The sequence below is a fragment of the Phaseolus vulgaris genome, chromosome 6 (assembly GCF_000499845.2).
Source record: "Phaseolus vulgaris cultivar G19833 chromosome 6, P. vulgaris v2.0, whole genome shotgun sequence".
NCBI lineage: Eukaryota > Viridiplantae > Streptophyta > Magnoliopsida > Fabales > Fabaceae > Phaseolus > Phaseolus vulgaris.
Window position 1 is genome coordinate 27,565,562 of NC_023754.2, and position 19,309 is coordinate 27,584,870.

The window sequence follows — 19,309 nt, forward strand, 5'->3', positions numbered from 1 at the left end:
TCGGAAAAGAAGGTACTTTCAAGTTGGTTTTTTTGGATTTCGATAGTCGTTCTCTATCACACTTGACATCAATGAATTTTTCAGCAATTTGGAGCAAATGACGTAAGTAAAGAATAAGGATCCAACAAACTAAAACATGTAAAACAAGTTTCCTAGCACCTACCAACTAAGGATCCAACAAACATTACACTACAAACCAAAATAATAAACCAGTTCAAGATATAGAAACCCAACATATACTGTTACATCAATCCACCAAAGAGATCACACCCTCAATATAGAACATACATTCAACAACTAAACAAGATCTTTACTAACAGACTTTTGCCAGCAGGCTGAAGTGTCATAACCAAGTGCCAAAACTGTTTCGGTAAATGTTTATTAGATTATTCTTTTTGAAACCCTTTATACAGATAGTTGCAGCTGTAAATTGTGATTCTATTATAGATTAGTTTATGGTAATGGGAACTCGACCCTAATTATATCGTTCTAGAGAAAATGTTTATTTCTTATGCTACAATAATTCTCATATTATTTTTTTTTATCAGCAATAAAAAATAAACAATAATTCTCATATGTATATGGGTCAGAGTATATATATATACAAAGAAAGATGAGTATAAGTTTCTTCCAAATATGTTGTCAAGAATTTTGTGTTTATCTATGTAGTTTTGATTAAAGTTTGTGGATGACAAAGTTCATTCATGTTATCAGATTTCTTGTATGCATTTCCACTTAAATTTTGGTATATTTGTGAAACAGACTTCTTCCTGTGATTGATCTATTCCCTTTGTATACGATAAAAGATTATCTTGATATTTTTTTTATAAGGGTTGAGACGTATTTGAAATATTCCATATCTATTTCATATTGTTGAGAACAAAAATATATACATATATAAATATATAGATATAGATAGATATATAAGATATATTTTTCTAATGAAAAAGGAATTGACGAGGAATAAAACCTGATGTGTTCCTTATCTTTCAAATGCCTCTTTGCTTTTGAGCTGCTAAATAGAATGGAGGGTAAAGGATTATCAGGGTTTGAGTCCAAGTTCTTGATTCTTGTTTTTTCTTTTTTATTTTTACATTATACACTTTCTTCGATCACGTTAATTTATCAATAGTTACATTGTTTGATTGATGCACAATATGCAATAGATAAAATAGTTGCCTTCTTTACCTCTTCCTAATTAGATTAAAAAAATATGCTGGTAAAGCACAAATGGTCATCTAGTGCTTGAAAGATAATGTTTTTCATTCACGATCAAGGTGCGGTTTCCGATAATTCTTTTTCATATATGGCAAGCACAAGCTGTTTATTATTTGAGGAAAGATGTAGATATGGAAATTTAAAAGGCATACAACAGATTCACTCTCACTCAGTCTTGAAAATAAATGTTCTTGCTAACTTGCCATCTTATAAAACACTCAGATCAGAACACCAGGGCACAGTCATACGTACTTAGTTTATTCCAACTAATTTAAGCCATTTTTTTTTCTCAATGAATGATAGGATTCATATATCTTGCGGATTGGCCATAACAATCTTTCCAACTTCAGTGGAGCTACCTTGGAGAAGGTTAGCAGCAAGTGCGACATATAGTTACTCCACAGAGTATGAACAAGTGTAAAATGCACAAGAAATACCAGGCAACCAACTCCAAAAGTGAAATAAGGACCCCAATTGGATAAGAATTCAAAGATCAACGTGGCACTGGCAATAGAAGCAAACAACATGAATCCAGCAGATATTAAAAGTGTCACACTACCAAATCTCACCTTATTTTCCTGTAAGCGGATAGACTCATCTTTTGGCTCCATGTTTGAAGGAAGAATAGCTGAAGCATAGAATAACATAGATGCAGCGCAGAAAGATGTTTCCAGCCCAACTGATACAAAGAAGATCGTATACCATGTCTTCTTCCGAAAAATTGGAGTAAGTGTACTATCAATATCATTAAGAGGAATGGTTATGGCAACGGAAATTCCTAAGGTGATGATAAGAGTTGCCACCACTATTAAAGTATTTGCCAGAGCTTTCAGTTCAGATGCAGATTCTCTGTGCAACTCTTTGTGTGTCTGATAAAATAAATCTTTAGGGGTCCAACCATCTTTATTTCTCTTTCTTTTCATTGAAGGTGGAACTATTTTCTCCACTTCCTGTTTCGTTTCGTTAAAAATGAAACTAAAATGTTTATTACGATGAAGAGCAAAGAGGTAGAAAATTAATTATAAAAATAATAATAAAGTTTTCAGATAGAAAATCTAAAAAGATAATTTGAATGAGAAATTCTAAAATAAATTCAATTATAGAGATGACAAATGAATTGCAGCTTAGAAGCTTATAATAAAGATGAGACATGAACCTGTTTTTATTGATTTTGATCAAGAATTCTCTATTGATTGGATATGTGTATGATAATATTAATTTTTTAAATTAAGTACGAGATTTGGTATGAATATATATATCTGTCTCTTTTTTTTTCCAATATTCATCATATACTCACATTTTTTCTGTTTTAAATTATTAAAACATATTTAATTTATTAGATAATTTAAAATGTTTTATTAATTTTTCTTTATTTTATTCTTATTTTTAGATTATACATTTGATATTTTTACTTTTTTCTATAATTATTTGATATTTATTCCATTATTTGATATTAGTATTTGATATTTATACAACTGTAATTTTTTTCTTGATATTTTAAATTGAAAAAAATAAATATGTATATTTTTCCCATTGAATACCTGACAAATTCATGTTTCTAGTAACGGATACAAACATACTCGTTACTATGGGATGATGAGAATGAAATAAAAATTAATACCCAATAAATTCGAAAATAAGAATGTGGATAAATTTTTATTTTAAAGATAGAGATAGAATAGTTAAATCTGCACAGACCCCACCCTTTTATCATCTGCAGCTAAGAAAATAGAATTTGAAATAATTTTAAATTTATGTTTTTCTTTTTACATGTTCTTTTCTTGGTTGAGCGTTGTCCGTTCTACTAAAACTAACACATAGTTGACTTCATCTAGTTTAAATGTGTTATAATCTTAACATTGTTTTGTAATCAACATTATCAAAAGCTTCTTTTAGAATAAAGAAAATCATGTTTGTTTTTTACTGACATTATCTGGACTGTACATTGATGTTAGGCTAAAGTTATTTTTCAACTATTGCTAATTGAATTTTTTGGATTAATATTGTTATTTTTTTTTAATTTAAATCAAGTCAATATCAATTGATATAAGACTTCTTTTTTACTAATTTTTGGACAATGTAAGTTGTCATCATTTCTCATTGAATATTAGTTAAATTTCTTTTACAAGAACTACTAGGATTTTTTAATTTTTGTTAATAAAATTATTATTTTTTATTTACATTGTTATAGGATTATCTTATTTTAAACCACAACCAATATTATCTCTATATTAAGCATGGTTTCTTTGTCAAATATAATGGTGATTATTTTTTTATGATTATAGTTTTTTTTATCAGTAATAACTAATAAATTAAATATGAATCACTCCAGAAGTGATTTAATCTTTATACAGTTCCTGACAACCCCACAACACTAACTCTAGAACTATTTGACAAAATTATATCACTTAACTAACATCATACAAATCAATAGATCAAGACACTAATCAGAGTGAAATTTTTAGGATTATAGTGATTTTAACCTAATGTTATTGTTTGCTAATAGGTTGTTAGGATTTGTTTTCTAATATTAATTTGGAAAACATTCAATCAACCTTAACTATTTTTTATTTTAACGATGTCTACATCAGAAATATTTTTGCACAACATTGACAAAAATAGTCTTCAATCAATAAAATGATTATGAATGACATAAATTAAAAACAATTTTTTTCCACATCAATCGGAAAGAAAAAACTTCATCAATGAAAATCTTGGAAAACTTTTACAGAAAAATACATACAATCAAAATTGCCTTAAAAAAATTATCTTTATTAATAATTTTGAATTACTAAAATTTATTTAATATTTAAATAAATTTTTTATATTTATGATCACTGAATACTTTATCTAAAAAAATATATTTAAAAAAAAATATAATTTGAAATAGATTCATTTAAATACTTTAAAAATTATGAATTCTCTGCAATAAAGAAAAATTGACATTTTTTTTACAATCTATAAGGAACAGGTAGAAGAAAAAAAATATTAAAGAGAGCAACATTAAACGCTAATGAAGTATATACCTGAAACCATTTCTCCTCAGTACGCATTTGAACATAATTTGTTGATAATCCGAATCTTTCCTCTGAGTTATCCAACTTTGCAGCTAAATGAAGAACATTGTTACCCTCAAAATCAACCAATTGTACCATCAGGTTCTTGGAATCCCCCTGGTTTAATATTAGTTCGTATACCGCTTCTTGTCGATATAGAATAGCAATGTGAAGTAAGTTTCTTTGTTTAATGGAATCCATTTCAAATAACAAACCTGGATGATAGCGTAGAAGAGATTTTAAAATCATAATGTTTCCTGATTTTGCCGCATCGAACATTGCCGTTGACAATTTTGCATAGTTCAGAGACTCATTCTCTTCTTCCATTCCCTTAAACAACGATCTTACAATATCTTCATTACCAATAACTTCTTGAGATGAAGCTATCCTTGAGTTCAAATTAATCATGTACACATACATACAATAATTTAGTTAAATAAAGTATACATATTCATAGATCTACATCAACTACAATTGATATAGATCTACATCAACTACAATTGATATGAACATTTTCCTAAATTTGACTTGTAAGATATTTTTACTTGAAGTTAATTGCCTTTTATATATATAAAAATGTGAGTGAAAATAATCTTTAGGCGAGGCTAGGTTAAGAATGCCTTGTATATTCATAAAACTATGCGCCTATTTTGTTTTCATGTTTTCACTGTGTAACTATAAAGCCAACTTAACCAGAACCTCTAAAAATAATTTTTTTTCTCTATTTTCTAAATAAATCTTCCAACACAAGAAATACTGTTTCGTAATTAAAATAATAGGATAAAAAAAGAAAATGAAAAGAAAACCAGTCCAAAGAGCAGCATTTCTGAACTAGAAAAATTAAGTTGGTAAAGATTAATAGAACTCACAGTGTTTGGCAAGCATTTGCAGAGGTGTCAATCCCTCTTCGTTTTCTATGCTAGTCAATTTAGGATAGCGATCCAACAATTTTGATGCCACGCCTGTGATGCCCAGTGTCAAATGAAGAAGAGCAGGCATAAAGAAAAAATAGTTAAATATGTAAAAGAAATGTGCTTCAGATACAAATATATTTTATATTAACCACACATTTTAATCATGATAATAATTGAGGAATATGACAAAGCAAAAATGGTGCAGTTAATGAAAAAAATAAATCGTAAAATTTTAATTAAAATGTATAAAAAGAAATTGACAAAACAACTGAACAAAACTAATAAATGTTGAATTGAGAAATACTTAAATTTACGAAAAATTTAAAGCTTAATTAAGTACAGATAATTTTGTCACATATATCATATCTTTTTGTGGTATTTATTCTTTTGCAAAGGAAATATGGATGGATGAGTAGCTTACTGTAAATGTTGTTGTCGATGGTAAAGAAAAATAACTTGACAATGTCTTGGAAGGGTATATTGTTGTGTAGGTTCTCTTGATGAGCTTGAAATAAAAATTCTACCATTGGAATGTGCCCTGCAGAAGATGCTAATTGAATTGGAAGCATATCCTTTTGGCCTCTAATCCATGGCAACCTTCCATTCTTCCCAAACAGAATTCCAGCTATTTTTACATTTCCAGTCATCGCAGCCAAACAGAAGGCCGTGTTTCCATCAGCCATGCAAATTTCTAAATCTTGCATCTTCATACAATTCATCATCTTTTCCACAAAACTAGTGTTTCTCATGCTTACTGCAACATGAAGAGCTGTAATTCCCTGGGCATTTAATGGAATTCGCCACCAATGAGGATGAATTCTAGAATAGCTTGAAGCCTCATTCCAATTTCCAGAAGCTGCTGCCATATATATTTCCCTTTTATGCGTTTCTGCATCTCATGCACTTCATACAATCAATTTTCTGTCACAACTTTCACTTACCTCTCTACATAAAATAAGTATAATATATTATAAATTAAACATAACAATTTCAAATAAAAAATATTAATGTTTACTGCGTTTATAAATATGTTTTACATTAATAACATATGGTCATGCTATTTAATAAGTTTTATGTAATCGTTAATATGATCCAAGTACCTCTTCTCATTACAGACTTTACCCGTTTTAAACCGTGAAAATATATGTGTTAAGTTAAATACAACTTTTTATTTTGATAACATTACTCGAATTTAGATTATTTCAAACCATTTTTCGTTAGATAAATATACGTGTTACTTACTCTGTTGGTGAAAGAGTAGGATACACCTTGATAGTAAAATATAAAATTGATAATCGGTTATAAAAACCATAAGTAAATATAAATGCACACACATAAAAAATTATCAATTCATGAGAATTCACTTATTTTACATTTTCATAGAAACTATCATTAGCAACTATAATTGTCTAAATAGACAAATTAAAATCCACAATGTTCTTATATCTTTTTTTCCTCTCTTTTTATACTATCTTTATAGGATATATCAGTTAAATTTTCCAAATGTTACTACTAAAAAATAAATAACTGTGGAATGTAAGAACAGAAGATAAACTTTGAAAAGTCATACTGTCTGGCTCCAAAAAACAGCTTTGGGGTTCCTGTTGTTGAAGATGCTGTACTTCACCCACCACAATACCCACTTCATTACAATCTGCAGATGCATTTACCAAACAATATGTTTTTATCAGAATTGGAACATGCAGTGTATTTATACAACTACTGAAATTTTAAAAAAATACTTTGTTCGTTATTGAATTTATACATAATACAAACAAATGTATTAATGTTGAGGTTTTCACTCTAAACTTTAAGCATAATTCAACCCATAAAACCAGCTCATAAAATTGAGGTTTTCATCCATTTATATACTATGAAAGACTTTAATATTTATTCCTGATTCTAATATCTATTCGATGGGATCTTTAATAGACGCTCATGGATTTAACAAAACTGGAGCACAAAAATGTCATTAATAGTTTAGAGTTAAACATACTCTCGAGCTTGGGAATGTCATCTGCAGCTGACAAGATAATTGCTTCTGAGTCTGACATAATTCCGTTTAAGCGAATCGGGTGGGTATTTGAGCTACTTTTCACCATTGAGATTCCGGCCACCGCTAATAGGGGCGGCAGACGGTGATCTTCATCGTTGTTAATAATATCAAGTGCGGTAACTTTCTTCTCCACGGATCACTTTCATGGCCACAAGGAACTTTTGATGGTAATCCAAACCCTTTAAACTGTTGTCTTGCGCCATTTTTGCTCCTTGCATCTTTAAACTAATTTAACTTGAGCCACCAAATACGACTAAACAAAAGTTATTGATATTTTAATAATAGATGAAGGTTTGAAAGGTGCTTTTAATTTTAAATGGCCTTGATATACGTGCTTTTTTTTGTACATGCTTACATATATATTGTCATAAAATAGTAAGTCCTTGCAAATTGGCTTTCATAATCAATAAAAAATTGTCTTTCAAACTAGGTTGTCGGTACATTGATGTGATGTGACTCTTTTATTATTCTTATGTTTTGTTTTCTTATGTTTAGCATGTGAGGGACTAAATCCAGAGGCAATTTTAAATGGATCTATTAATAATAAAAATGCGCAAGTTCAAGATGAAAAGAAGTGCGATGCAAATTAGAGTACTAAGACCCAGATATGTTCTGCACTTAATTTTTAAAGTAGCATCAAACCTAACCCTTAAAATACTAAACGTGTTCTTATTATAAATAAAATTTAGCAATCATTTAGTCCTTATACTTATATAACATTTATCTTTCAACTCTTATATTTAAATGTAATTCATTTTAGTTCCTATATATATATATATATATATATATATATATATATGTATGTATTTTGGTCTTTTTGTCAGTGTATATTATTTTTAATTTTTTCTAGTTTTGATGTTTAAATATATATATATATATATATATATATAGAAACTAAAAATACTTTTTTGAAAATAAAAATAAAAAAGATAAATTTTATTCAACTATGGAAAATGAATGAATAATTTAACCTAAATATTATAAATTTTGAAAGCATATGATCACATTTCAATATTTTCAGAATTACGTTTAACCCAAAAATAATAAAAATATTTATCTTTCAACGGACTTTAAACGTAAAGGTTATCTCTTATAAAAAAAATTGCAAACAGATCAAGAGCAGTTGGATCACACTGTGCTAGGTACGGTCTATTTTTAAGCTACAGATAATCCAAATCATGTGAAGGTATTTTAGACTTTAGATTCTCTACGGTTTAAATTTTAACCAATCATACTCTTAGCCGTTAAAATATAAAATTTATTTATTAAAATTATAAATAATTAGTTACCCAACTGAAAGCCATTGGATTTCTTTCCGATAAATAAATAAAAAATTAATTAAGTGGGTTCCGCAACCAACAACAGATGCAGATTATTTTTTAAACATGATTCACGTGAACCTTTCACTTCAATAAATATTAATATTTTAATTATTTATAATTTTTTAAATTTTAAAAATTATTTTAATATTTTGTATTTTATTTATGTTTTTAGTAAAAAAATTTATTATAAATATTAATATTTTATTATAAGTATAAGGTGGAGCAGGATGTCAAAATATCATCACCAAAATAGAATTCACAATCAAATTACTAAAAAACTATTAAAAATAAATTGTTAATGTATATATTATTGTAATAAAGTTGTTAAATGGATGTTTATTTGATGGAGAATGTCAAATAATTTTATTTTTATTTTTAAATATTTATAAAAATGAAAATTCATCACTGTCAATTTTGCACAAATGAAAATGTAGGAGAGAGAGAAGAGGTTGAAACTCAAAATAAATAAATAATTATACAAAGACGAGACAAAAAGCGGGTAAATTTTCTATCTAGCACTATTTACACTTTTATTTCCCTAACTAGCACCCTTTGTTTTTATTTCCCTATCTAGCATCATTTTGTTTTTATTTCCCTATCTAGCACCCTTTTATTTTTTATTTTCCTATCTAGCACCATTTCAAAAATAAATAAATAAATAATTTTTTTTTTATAATTTTAATTTTGAATGCATTAAAAAATAAGTATTTTTAATGTTTAAAATAGTTAGAAATATAATTAATGAATAAAGAAATGAGTTTTTACAAAATAAAAATAAAAAAGTAATAGAAATAATGAAATCCGAGTTATTAGCATTTGAGGATGAATCCTTCTTTTATATAACATTTTATTGTTACTAACTTTCGTCAAAATTTGTGTCATCGTTGATACTTGAACAATTAATTTATTTATTTACGTGTATTATTTATGTTTATGCATTTTTATATAAATTTTATTATGTTTAGTTGTTTATTTATTTATATATCCTCATGTTTATTTCTTATATATCAACATTTGCTTTGTAAGTTTTTTAATTTATTTTCTTATTTACATTTACATTTATATATATATATATATAAATTATATTTTACACAAAAAAGTGAAATAATACACGACAAATAAATCAACAAAAACCACTACAAGAAAATCATGAAATAGAAATCAATTTTAGAGACAAAAAATAATTTGCTATAGTGACTAAATTAGAGACCATTTTAGAGACAAAAAAATGGTTTCTAAATTAGTTTCTACTATGGTTAAATGGTTTTTAAATTGGTATATAGTTAGCTACCAATGTTTTTGCTACCAAATTTAGAATCTAAATAATTTGTATAAAACATTGGTATCTAATCAGATACCAATTTATAAACTATTTAACAATAATAAAAACTAATTTAGAAATCAAAATTTTTTGTAGTTTCTAAAATAGTCTTTAATTTAGTCACTATAGTAACTATTTATTTTTTGTCTCTAAAATTAATTTCTATTTCATGATTTTCTTGTAGTGAATTTGAAACGGGATTGAAGAATTTTTCTATGTTAAATGACTTCAAAGAAGACGATAATGTTGTTTTTGAAACGGAAGTTAACATACAAAATAATGAAATTCGAGTTATTTGAATTTTAAAATGAATTCTTTTTTACATAGTTGTTTCTTATTGTTTTATTTTCTTAAAATTTGTGTCAGTTTGTTGATACTTAAACAAATATTTATTTATGTGTATTATTTATATTCATGCATTGTTTATATTAATTTAAGTATGTTTAGTTTTTTTTATTTATTCGCATTTGTTAATATTTATTTTTTATATATTAATATTTTCTTTTTTTTCTATTTATTTTCTCATTTACATTTTAGATTAATATTTATTAATATTAATCTAAAATCAATATTCCTGGTTAATGTTATATGATATGTTATGACTACAGTAAAAGTCTAACTAATTCTTAGAAATAAACTTGATGTGAAATTAATATTCTAGTTACATATTAATTAATTTAGTCATATTTATTGACATATAAGATCTTTAAGAAAAAATTGATACTGCATCCATGGAGAATTCAATTGAGAAAAAATGTAAATGTTCGAATTTAAAAGGTACATACACAGAAAAAAAAAATGACACAACATTAATGAAAACAGTCCTAAAAATAAGAGGTGGTCTTGCAAAGTTTCCCTCTTACAAAACACACAGAACTCTTGAGCGCAATCTTATATATGGTAGTTTATTCCAAGTAATTTACGCCTTTTTTCCCTGAGAAATGGGTGATACGACAAAGATCTTGCGGATTGTCCATAACAATCGTGCCAGCTTCTCTAGAGCTACCCTGTGAATGTATTTCAGGAAGTGCACAACAATTCGATACCACAAAGCATAGTCAAGTGCAAAATGCAGCACGAGTACCAAAGAAGAAAGTCCCAAGAGGAAATAAGGGATCCTCTTGGATGAGATGCCAACCAACAACGTGGCACCCGAAATAAAAGTAATCAGCATGGATACAACAGAAAGAAAAAGTGACACACAACCAAATATAATCTTTTTTTCTTTTAAGTGGATTAACTCATCTTTTGTTTCCAAATCTGGAGGAAGAATAACTGAAGCATAGAACAACATAGATGAAAGACAAAAACATGTTTCAAATGCAACCGAGAAAAAAAATATCGTATACCATGTCTTCTTCCGAAAAAATGGAGTAGTTGTACTATCAACATCTTTAATAGGAATGGTTAAAGCTATGGTTATCCCCAGGGTGATGATAAGAGTTGCCACCACTATTAAAGTATTTGCCATAGCTTTCATTTCAGATGCAGATACTCTGTGCAACTCTTTGTGTGACCAATAAAATAATTCTTTAGGAGTGAGACCATCTTTATTTCTCATTGCTTGCATTGCAGGTGGCACTATTTTCTGTACTTCCTGTAAGTAATAGTAATAGCAATGAAGATATTTTAGTATTTTCTTTATACTTCCAAAAACAAGAGAGCTTTTCTTATGCATTCATCTCTCCTTTTCTCACCATAAAATATGCATAAGCAACATCTAAAAAGGAAAAATATTAAAGAGAATAAATCATTTATATAGAAAAATGTTATATATACCCGAAACCATATCTCCTCCTCACGCATTAAAACATACTTTGTCGATAATCCAAATCTTTCTTCAGGTTGAGGCATTAAAACATAGTTTGTGGATAATCCAAATCTTTCTTCAGGTTGAGGCATTAAAACATACTTTGTCGATAATCCGAATCTTTCTTCAGGTTGAGCCATTTTTCCGGCTAAATGAAGAACATTGTAATCTTCAAAATCAATCAACTGTATCATCACATTCTTCGAATCCCCCTGCTTTAATATTAGTTTGTATATAGTTTCTTGTCGATATAGAATAGCAATGTGAAGTAAGTTTCTTTGCTCCACGGAATCCACTTCAAATAGCAAATATGGATAGTGTTTGAAAAGAAATTTTAAAATCGTAATGTTTCCTGATTTTGCTGCAGCGAACATCGCATTTGACAACTGTGCATTGTTTAGAGACTCGTTCTCTTTTTCCATCCCCTTAAACAGCCAACTTACAATATCTTGATGACCAGTAACTTTCTTGAACAAGGCTGCCATTGAGTTGAAGCAATTAGTCAAGTACAAATGCAACTATTTTGCTAAATAAATTTTTTATAAGGTTGTTAAATGAAGTAATCAGTAATAGTTTTCTATGTAATATATTTTTTTTTTTCAACATATCAATATACTTATTTCTCGATTCGTAGTTTCGGAAAGTGTCAACTTCCATTCGGAAAGTGTCAACTTCCATTTTTAGGCTTGCAAACAGAAAATCAAACAGAAAACCTGAGAGAACTCACAAAATTGAGCAAGCATTTGCAAAGGAATCAATCCCTCGTTGTTTTCTTCGGCAACCAATTTTGGATAGCGCTCCAACAATTTTGACGCCACGGCTGTCATGCACAATACCAAAAAGTTATTGTTAAAAATTCAAAAAAGACAGCTTTTTGTCAAGAAATGTCAATGTAAATAATCAAATTCAATGATAAAAAAGGTTATATTGCTCTGTAAGTATACGAAATTTAAGTGGGTATTTGAACTTGAATATAATTTGTCTCATCACTCTTTTCTTGTATTTACTGTTATGCAAAAGAAATGTAGATGAGCTTACAGTAAATATTGTTGTTGAGGGCGAAGAAGAATAGCTTTACAATGTCTTGGAAGGGTATAAAGTTGTGCAGGTCATTTGGAGCTTGAAATAAAAATTCTGTCATCGGAATGTGCCCTGCAGAAGATGCTAATTGAATTGGAAGCATATCGTTTGGGTCTCTAATCCATAGCAACTTATCATTCTTGCGTAACAGAATTTCAGCAATTTTCACTTTTCCAGTTATCGCAGCCAAACAAAAGGCTGTGTTCCCTTCTGCCTTGCAATTTTCCAAATCTTCGATGTTCGTACAATTATCCACCAGCTTTTTTACAAAACTAGTTTTTCTCATTCTTACTGCAACGTGTAGGGCTGTAATTCCACTATCATGTAATGGAACTCGCCACCAATGAGGATGAATTTTAGAATAGGATGAAGCCTCACTCCAATTTCCAGAAGCTGCTGCTATATATATTTCCCTTCTATCACTTTCTGCATCTCATGCACTTCATATAATCAACTTTCACTTATACAAGTATTATACACTAAATATAACAATTTTAAATAAAAAATTATTTTCTTTTCATTGTCATAATAATCCTGGGTCATGTAAATTGGTCCGCAGCCCATTACCAAATAGACTCCCGGTCTGTTGTTTCTCTTAGACTCGTCCCATGTAATTCCCACTCCATGTGAACAACAGTCTATACATCTTAATAATTGTAACTTAATCTTTATTTTCTAATTTAACTAAAAATAACTTATAAGTTATGAAACTAATAGTCATTTCTTCTTGCACCACTTATATAGTCTATAAAACAAATTTGTATTATACTAATTAATTGGTCGGAATTAAACATTAATATATATATATATATATATATATATATTATTTTTATCCATTTAAAAGTTAATCTAACATATTTTTAGTAAACCTATTTAAAGTTTCAGACTTAAATAAAATTTAAATATAGAAAGGTATCATAAGAGGATTAGCTACACAAATTAAAGCCTAAAATGTCCCTATCTCTCATTTTAATATCTTTATTGGATCTCAAATAAGTTGTCACTAAACGAATTAAAAATCATACTGTTCAGTTCTGGGAAACTTGTTTCGGGTGGCAGTGATTGTGAATCCTCTGTCCGATGGATAAGAATATCCAGGTCTCTACCATCTGCAGATGCATTTATCAAAGGATATATATCATTATGATCTCTTAGATCAGAACCGAAACATACATAAAAAGATCGCAAAAAAAATAGCAAAGTGCAATGCTATTTATACAACTACGAACTGAAATTTAGAAAGTAAATTATAAAAGTAACAAAAGTACAAAACTTAAACAGTGCAGGTACGCATTAATGTACAAAAGTTAGAATTTTGAAAATATTAACAACGTCATTTCTAAGTTAGAAAGCATACTCTCAGGCTTGATAATTTGCGGCGAAACTTTCTTCATTCTGATTCCGGCTATTGGGAAAGAGACAGAAGATAATTTTGCTTGCAAAAAATATTGGGGAAGGTTTAAAAGGGTCACTACAACATCGTGCTTTCCCTTGGACTTCCATTATATACCTCCTTCACGTTGACTTTGAGCAAAAACTATATTTTCACATAAAAAATAATACATCCCGACAACTATTTTAATAATACAATAATATGTTAATATTTTAAGTTAAAAAAATAAATTAAAATATTAATATTTTATAGATGTATTTTATTTTATGGGTGTCAAAGTATTATTCCTCGGACTTTGAATTCAACGGGTGTCATATACATATTCAGCCAGACTGTTCTGTTGCACGTCTTTACATCCACACAATATTCCCTGCATCTTTAAATTATTTTTTTTGCTACTATCTTTAAATTAATTTAACTTAGGGAACCAAGACACAGATAAACAAATATTAGCATTAATACTTTAATAATAATAATAATAATAATAGAGCGTGCTTTAAATGGTAGCTTTAATTTTTTTTATCGGCCAATAATAAATGGTAGCTTTAATAATAAAACAAATTATTGGTTTCATACCTAGGTTGTACTTGTTTGTAGATACAGACATGTGGTGCCACTTTTTTTTATCCTTAAGTTTTGTTTCTTTATTCTTAGCATGCGGTACATGAAGTGTAACTAAATTGAGAAACAATTTGAAATAGTTTTAATAATAAATAAAAAATTAGAATTATTCAGCTCAACTATGAAGATTCTCATCGATCTAGAATGAATGAAACGATAAAATATGAGCTAGAAAATCAATGTACAGATTACTTTCACACTGCACGAACTCGGTTCTTAAAATATAAATTTTGTTTTATTACCCAGGTATCTAAGTGAATTTTACATTATTCAAAAAAATTATTCACTAATTTATTTCAAAAAATAAATTCAATATTATTATAATTATTAATATAAATATTTTTATTAATAATATTAAAAATATAAATAATCTTAATAATTTTAAATTTTTAATAATATAAATAATATTAATCATAATAATTATATACTATTATAATATAAATAATTATAAAATCATAACTAATATTCATAAAAAAATATTTTTATTATTATTATAAATATAAATAATAATCATAACTAATAACTATCCATACTATTAATATTATAATAATAATAATAATAATATTATTATTATTATTATTATTATTATTATTATTATTATTATTATTATTATTATTATTATTATTATTATTTTGAAAATTTCATCTTCAACAGTTAGAAAGTCAATTATGCTGTGCAAACGAAGAAATGTAATTTTGTAAAAACACGAAATTAAGACACTGAATACTAAAAAATGCTAAAAACAAAGACATCTATGGGTTCTAACCTTTCTTCGCAGTTTAGAAAAGATTAGCAAAGAAAGTTACAAGTATTATACACAAATAACAATTTTAAATAAAAATTTATTTTCTCTTCATTATCATCACAAATATGTTTTATATAGAGATAATAATGTGGAGCAGGTCATGCAGGTCGATCTGCCCACTACCAAAACATGTGGAACAAACTCCGTTGTTGTTTTTCTTATGCTTGTCCCATGTAATTCACACTCCGTGTAAATGTTAAAATTTAAAAGACACATACACAGAAAAGAGAAAGATCACACAACATGAATTAAAACAGTCCTGAAAATAAGTGGTCTTGCAAACTTTCCCTCTTACAAAACACAAAAAAACTCTTGAGCGCAATCTTATATATGTTAGTTTATTCCAAGTAATTTACGCCTCTTTTGCCTGAGAAATGGGTGACAGAACATAGATCTTGCGGATTGTCCATAACAATCATGCCAGCTTCTCTAGAGCTACCCTTTAAAAGTATAGGAGGAACTGCGCAAGAATTCGATGCCACAAAGCATAGTCAAGTGTAAAATGCACCAGGAGTACCAGAGAACCAAGTCCAAAGAGGAAATAAGGGCCCCAGTTGGCTAAGACGCCAATGATCAAGGTGGCACCCGAATAACAGTAGTCAACATGGAACCACCAGAGAGAAAAAGTGACACACTACCAAATATAATCTTTTTTTCTTTTAAGTGGATTAACTCATCTTCTATTTCCAAATCTGAAGGAAAAATAGCTGAAACATAGAACAACATAGATGAAGCACAAAAACATGTTTCAAATCCAACCGAGATAAAAAATATCATATACCATGTCTTCTTCCGAAAAATGGGAGTAGTTGTGCTATCAACATCTTTAATAGGAATGATTTAAGCTATGGTTATCCCCAGGGTGATGATAAGAGTTGCCACCACTATTAAAGTACTTGCAAGCTTTCACTTCAGATGCAATGCAACTCTTTGTGTGACCAATAAAATAATTGTTTAGGAGTGAGACCGTCTTTATTTATCATTGATTGCATTGCAGGTGGAACTATTTCCTGTACTCCCTGTAAGTATTGTAATAGCAATGAAGATATTTTAATATTTTCTTTATACTTCCAAAAACAAGAGACCTCTTGTTACGTACCGATCTCTCCTTTTCTTACCATAAAATATTCATAACATCTAAAAAGGAAAAATATTAAAGAGAAAAAATCATTTATATAGAAAAATGCTAACCGTGCGGATGTATATATACCCGAAACCATATCTCCTCGTCACGCATTAAAACATTCTTTCTCGATAATCAGAATATTTCTTGAAGTTGAGCCATTTTTCCAGTTAAATGAACAACATTGTTATCTTCAAAATCAACCAACTGTATAATCACATTCTTGGAGTAAGGCGCTAGCTATTTATGTATAAGGGTTGGACCACCTGAAGTGGTTCCCATTTATTTATTTTTTATTGCTGATAAAAAAAATCATCACATTCTTGGAATCCCCTGCTTTAATATTAGTCTATATACAGTTTTTTTATCGATATATGTTCCTGCTAGGGAGATGGGACCTAGAGAACTATTGAAGTCTTCTTCTCCTTCCTTCGGTCGGTCAGGTAACTGGGTGATGAGCTGGGATTCTTCTCGTCCTCCTGCCTCTCCTTCGGCACTCGGTCTCGGGTGAACACCGGATGGTGGGGGTACCTGCGAAGGTACTCCGACGCTCAAGTCAGTAAAGCGGGTGGTCAGCTCTCAGGTAGGTGAACAGTAATAAATGACATACCTTACTCTTTGGAATGCATGCTATTTATATTATTATAATGGGCCTACCTTGTTGGGCCCGTTTATCGAGGTGGATACCTCTTAGGGTTGCATTACCTAATTCTTAATGATAGATTAACTTCATTGATTTTGGTTTGAGTGTTAACTGTAATAGGGGTCGGCCGTCGACCAAATCATCATGGCATGGGTCGGCCATCGGCCATATTCCGGTGGTCTCGGTCGTCTCGGCCAAGTCTTCTAAGGTCTCGGCCGAGTCAGGTTTTGGCCTCTCGGCCTCTCGGCCAAGTCTTCTAAGGTCTCAACCAGGTTCCCCTAATCTCGGTCAGGTGGACTCGGCCTCGGGCAGCCAGGTGGGCCTCAGCCTCGCCCATACCGGTACAATATACAATAGCAATGTGAAGCAAGTTTCTTTGTTCCCGGATTGTACTTGAAAAGAAATTCTAAAATCATAATGTTTTCTGATTTTGCTGCATCAAACATCGCTTTTGACAACTGTGCATTGTTTAGAAACTCGTTTTCTTTCATCCCTTAAACAACAAACTTACAATATCTTGATGACCAATAGTTTCCTTGAATGTTCATTGGTCGATAATGGGAATTAGAGAATCAAGATATAGTTTAATTTTAAACTGCTCGGATCTTGGAATTCAAATATTAAATTTGTCTTATTAGAAGATTATAAATAATTAGATATAATGACTGAAATTTGTTGGATTAAAATGTACCTTTGTGTTAACTCTTGATAAATATACCAAATCCTACAATTCATAAAATGAAAAGTTCAATTATTGTTTGTTAATGGACTTGTCTTTAGTAATAAAATAGAAAGATCTAAAGGTATTGATGGGTAAAAAATTTAAAAGGTGAAGATAATTTTAAATTGAAATATATCCAAAACTACCAACTTAAGATAACTTAAGATGATATTATGACGAGGACACATATTTACTGAGTTTAATCTTATAAACTATCTGAATGTAATTTTTTTAATCGATATATTTCTAACAAAACTTAAACATTCACAGAAAAAGTTCACTAGTTGTAATTTCTTTCTTTGAGACGAGATTTCAATCTTAATGTAAAAATTCTAATTTCTAATGATAAAGTATATGCTCTATTTTTATTGGGCCCCTGCACATTTGGGCCTTTTCTGTTTTTAGGCTTTCTGTTTTTACTCTTTCCAGCACCATATATTCTACATGTACTGTTATGAGATATTAGATAATAATATCAGAATTGCCTTTCTTTCTCTTTTCTTCTTCTACTTTTCACATTACAGCCCTTCTCTATCTCTATTCTTTTCAATACCACATTAAGGTTTCTCTATCACTCGCTTCTTGTTTCTCTCTTGCTCATCAGGTTTCTTTCTTCGACTCCTTGCTAAGTTTCCGCAGGTTTGCTCTACTAATCCCATAGCCTCACGTCGACTCTGTTATCTAATTTGTTTCACACAAGATTTGCATGAACGATATTTACAATGATAAACATTTCTATCTCCAAAAAATTGTTTAAATCACAATAATAAATACAATTTATTTCATAAAAACAAAATTAAAAAGTTCAATTACTATGATGAAACATAGTTATTATCACATTTATATCAGATTATTTTTTTCTATAAGAAGTTATAAACAATAACGTACAATTTTTTATAACTATTGAATCCAACTATTTATAGCTTTTGAATCAAACTGCTAAGGATCAATGAATTTTTCAGCAAAAGTAAAGAATATACTGGTGTTTCTGTAAATGTTTATTAGATTATTCTTTTTGAAACCCTTTATATAGATAGTTGCAGCTGTGATTGTATTATAGATTGATTTTTGGTACTGGAACTCGGCCCTTATATCGTTTTGCAGAAAGTGTTCATTTCTTTTAGTACAATAATTCTCAGGAGTGTGTATATGGGTTGGAATAACTATGAATATATAGATATATTTTTCTGATAAAAAATAATTGACCCAGTGTGTTCCTTATCTTT

At 28.9% G+C, this 19,309-nt stretch overlaps 2 protein-coding genes across 5 annotated transcripts; both read right to left on the reverse strand.

Moving 5' to 3' along the window:
• Positions 1-1,323: 1,323 nt before the first annotated feature.
• Positions 1,324-7,495, reverse strand: LOC137832460 (protein ACCELERATED CELL DEATH 6-like). 4 transcript variants are annotated; one of them, XM_068640630.1, is made up of 7 exons: positions 7,185-7,447; positions 6,759-6,842; positions 5,610-6,077; positions 5,144-5,236; positions 4,490-4,657; positions 4,245-4,327; positions 1,324-2,168 (listed from the first exon to the last, which is right to left on the reverse strand). In XM_068640630.1, exons 1-7 carry the CDS (start codon positions 7,288-7,290, stop codon positions 1,485-1,487), a joined length of 1,686 nt encoding a protein of 561 aa, XP_068496731.1. In that variant the 5' UTR covers positions 7,291-7,447; the 3' UTR covers positions 1,324-1,484. The 4 variants fall into 4 exon arrangements, with proteins under 4 accessions (XP_068496731.1, XP_068496734.1, XP_068496730.1 ...); XM_068640633.1 differs by having other exon boundaries at positions 1,324-1,722; positions 1,788-2,168; positions 4,245-4,657; XM_068640629.1 differs by having other exon boundaries at positions 4,245-4,657; positions 7,185-7,495.
• Positions 7,496-10,606: 3,111 nt separating this feature from the next.
• LOC137833172 (ankyrin repeat-containing protein At5g02620-like) lies at positions 10,607-14,246 on the reverse strand. Its single transcript, XM_068641532.1, has 6 exons — positions 14,135-14,246; positions 13,803-13,886; positions 12,736-13,203; positions 12,425-12,517; positions 11,667-12,175; positions 10,607-11,484 (listed from the first exon to the last, which is right to left on the reverse strand). The coding sequence occupies exons 1-6, from the start codon at positions 14,169-14,171 to the stop codon at positions 10,807-10,809; spliced, it is 1,869 nt and encodes a 622-aa protein (XP_068497633.1). The 5' UTR covers positions 14,172-14,246; the 3' UTR covers positions 10,607-10,806.
• Positions 14,247-19,309: the final 5,063 nt, after the last annotated feature.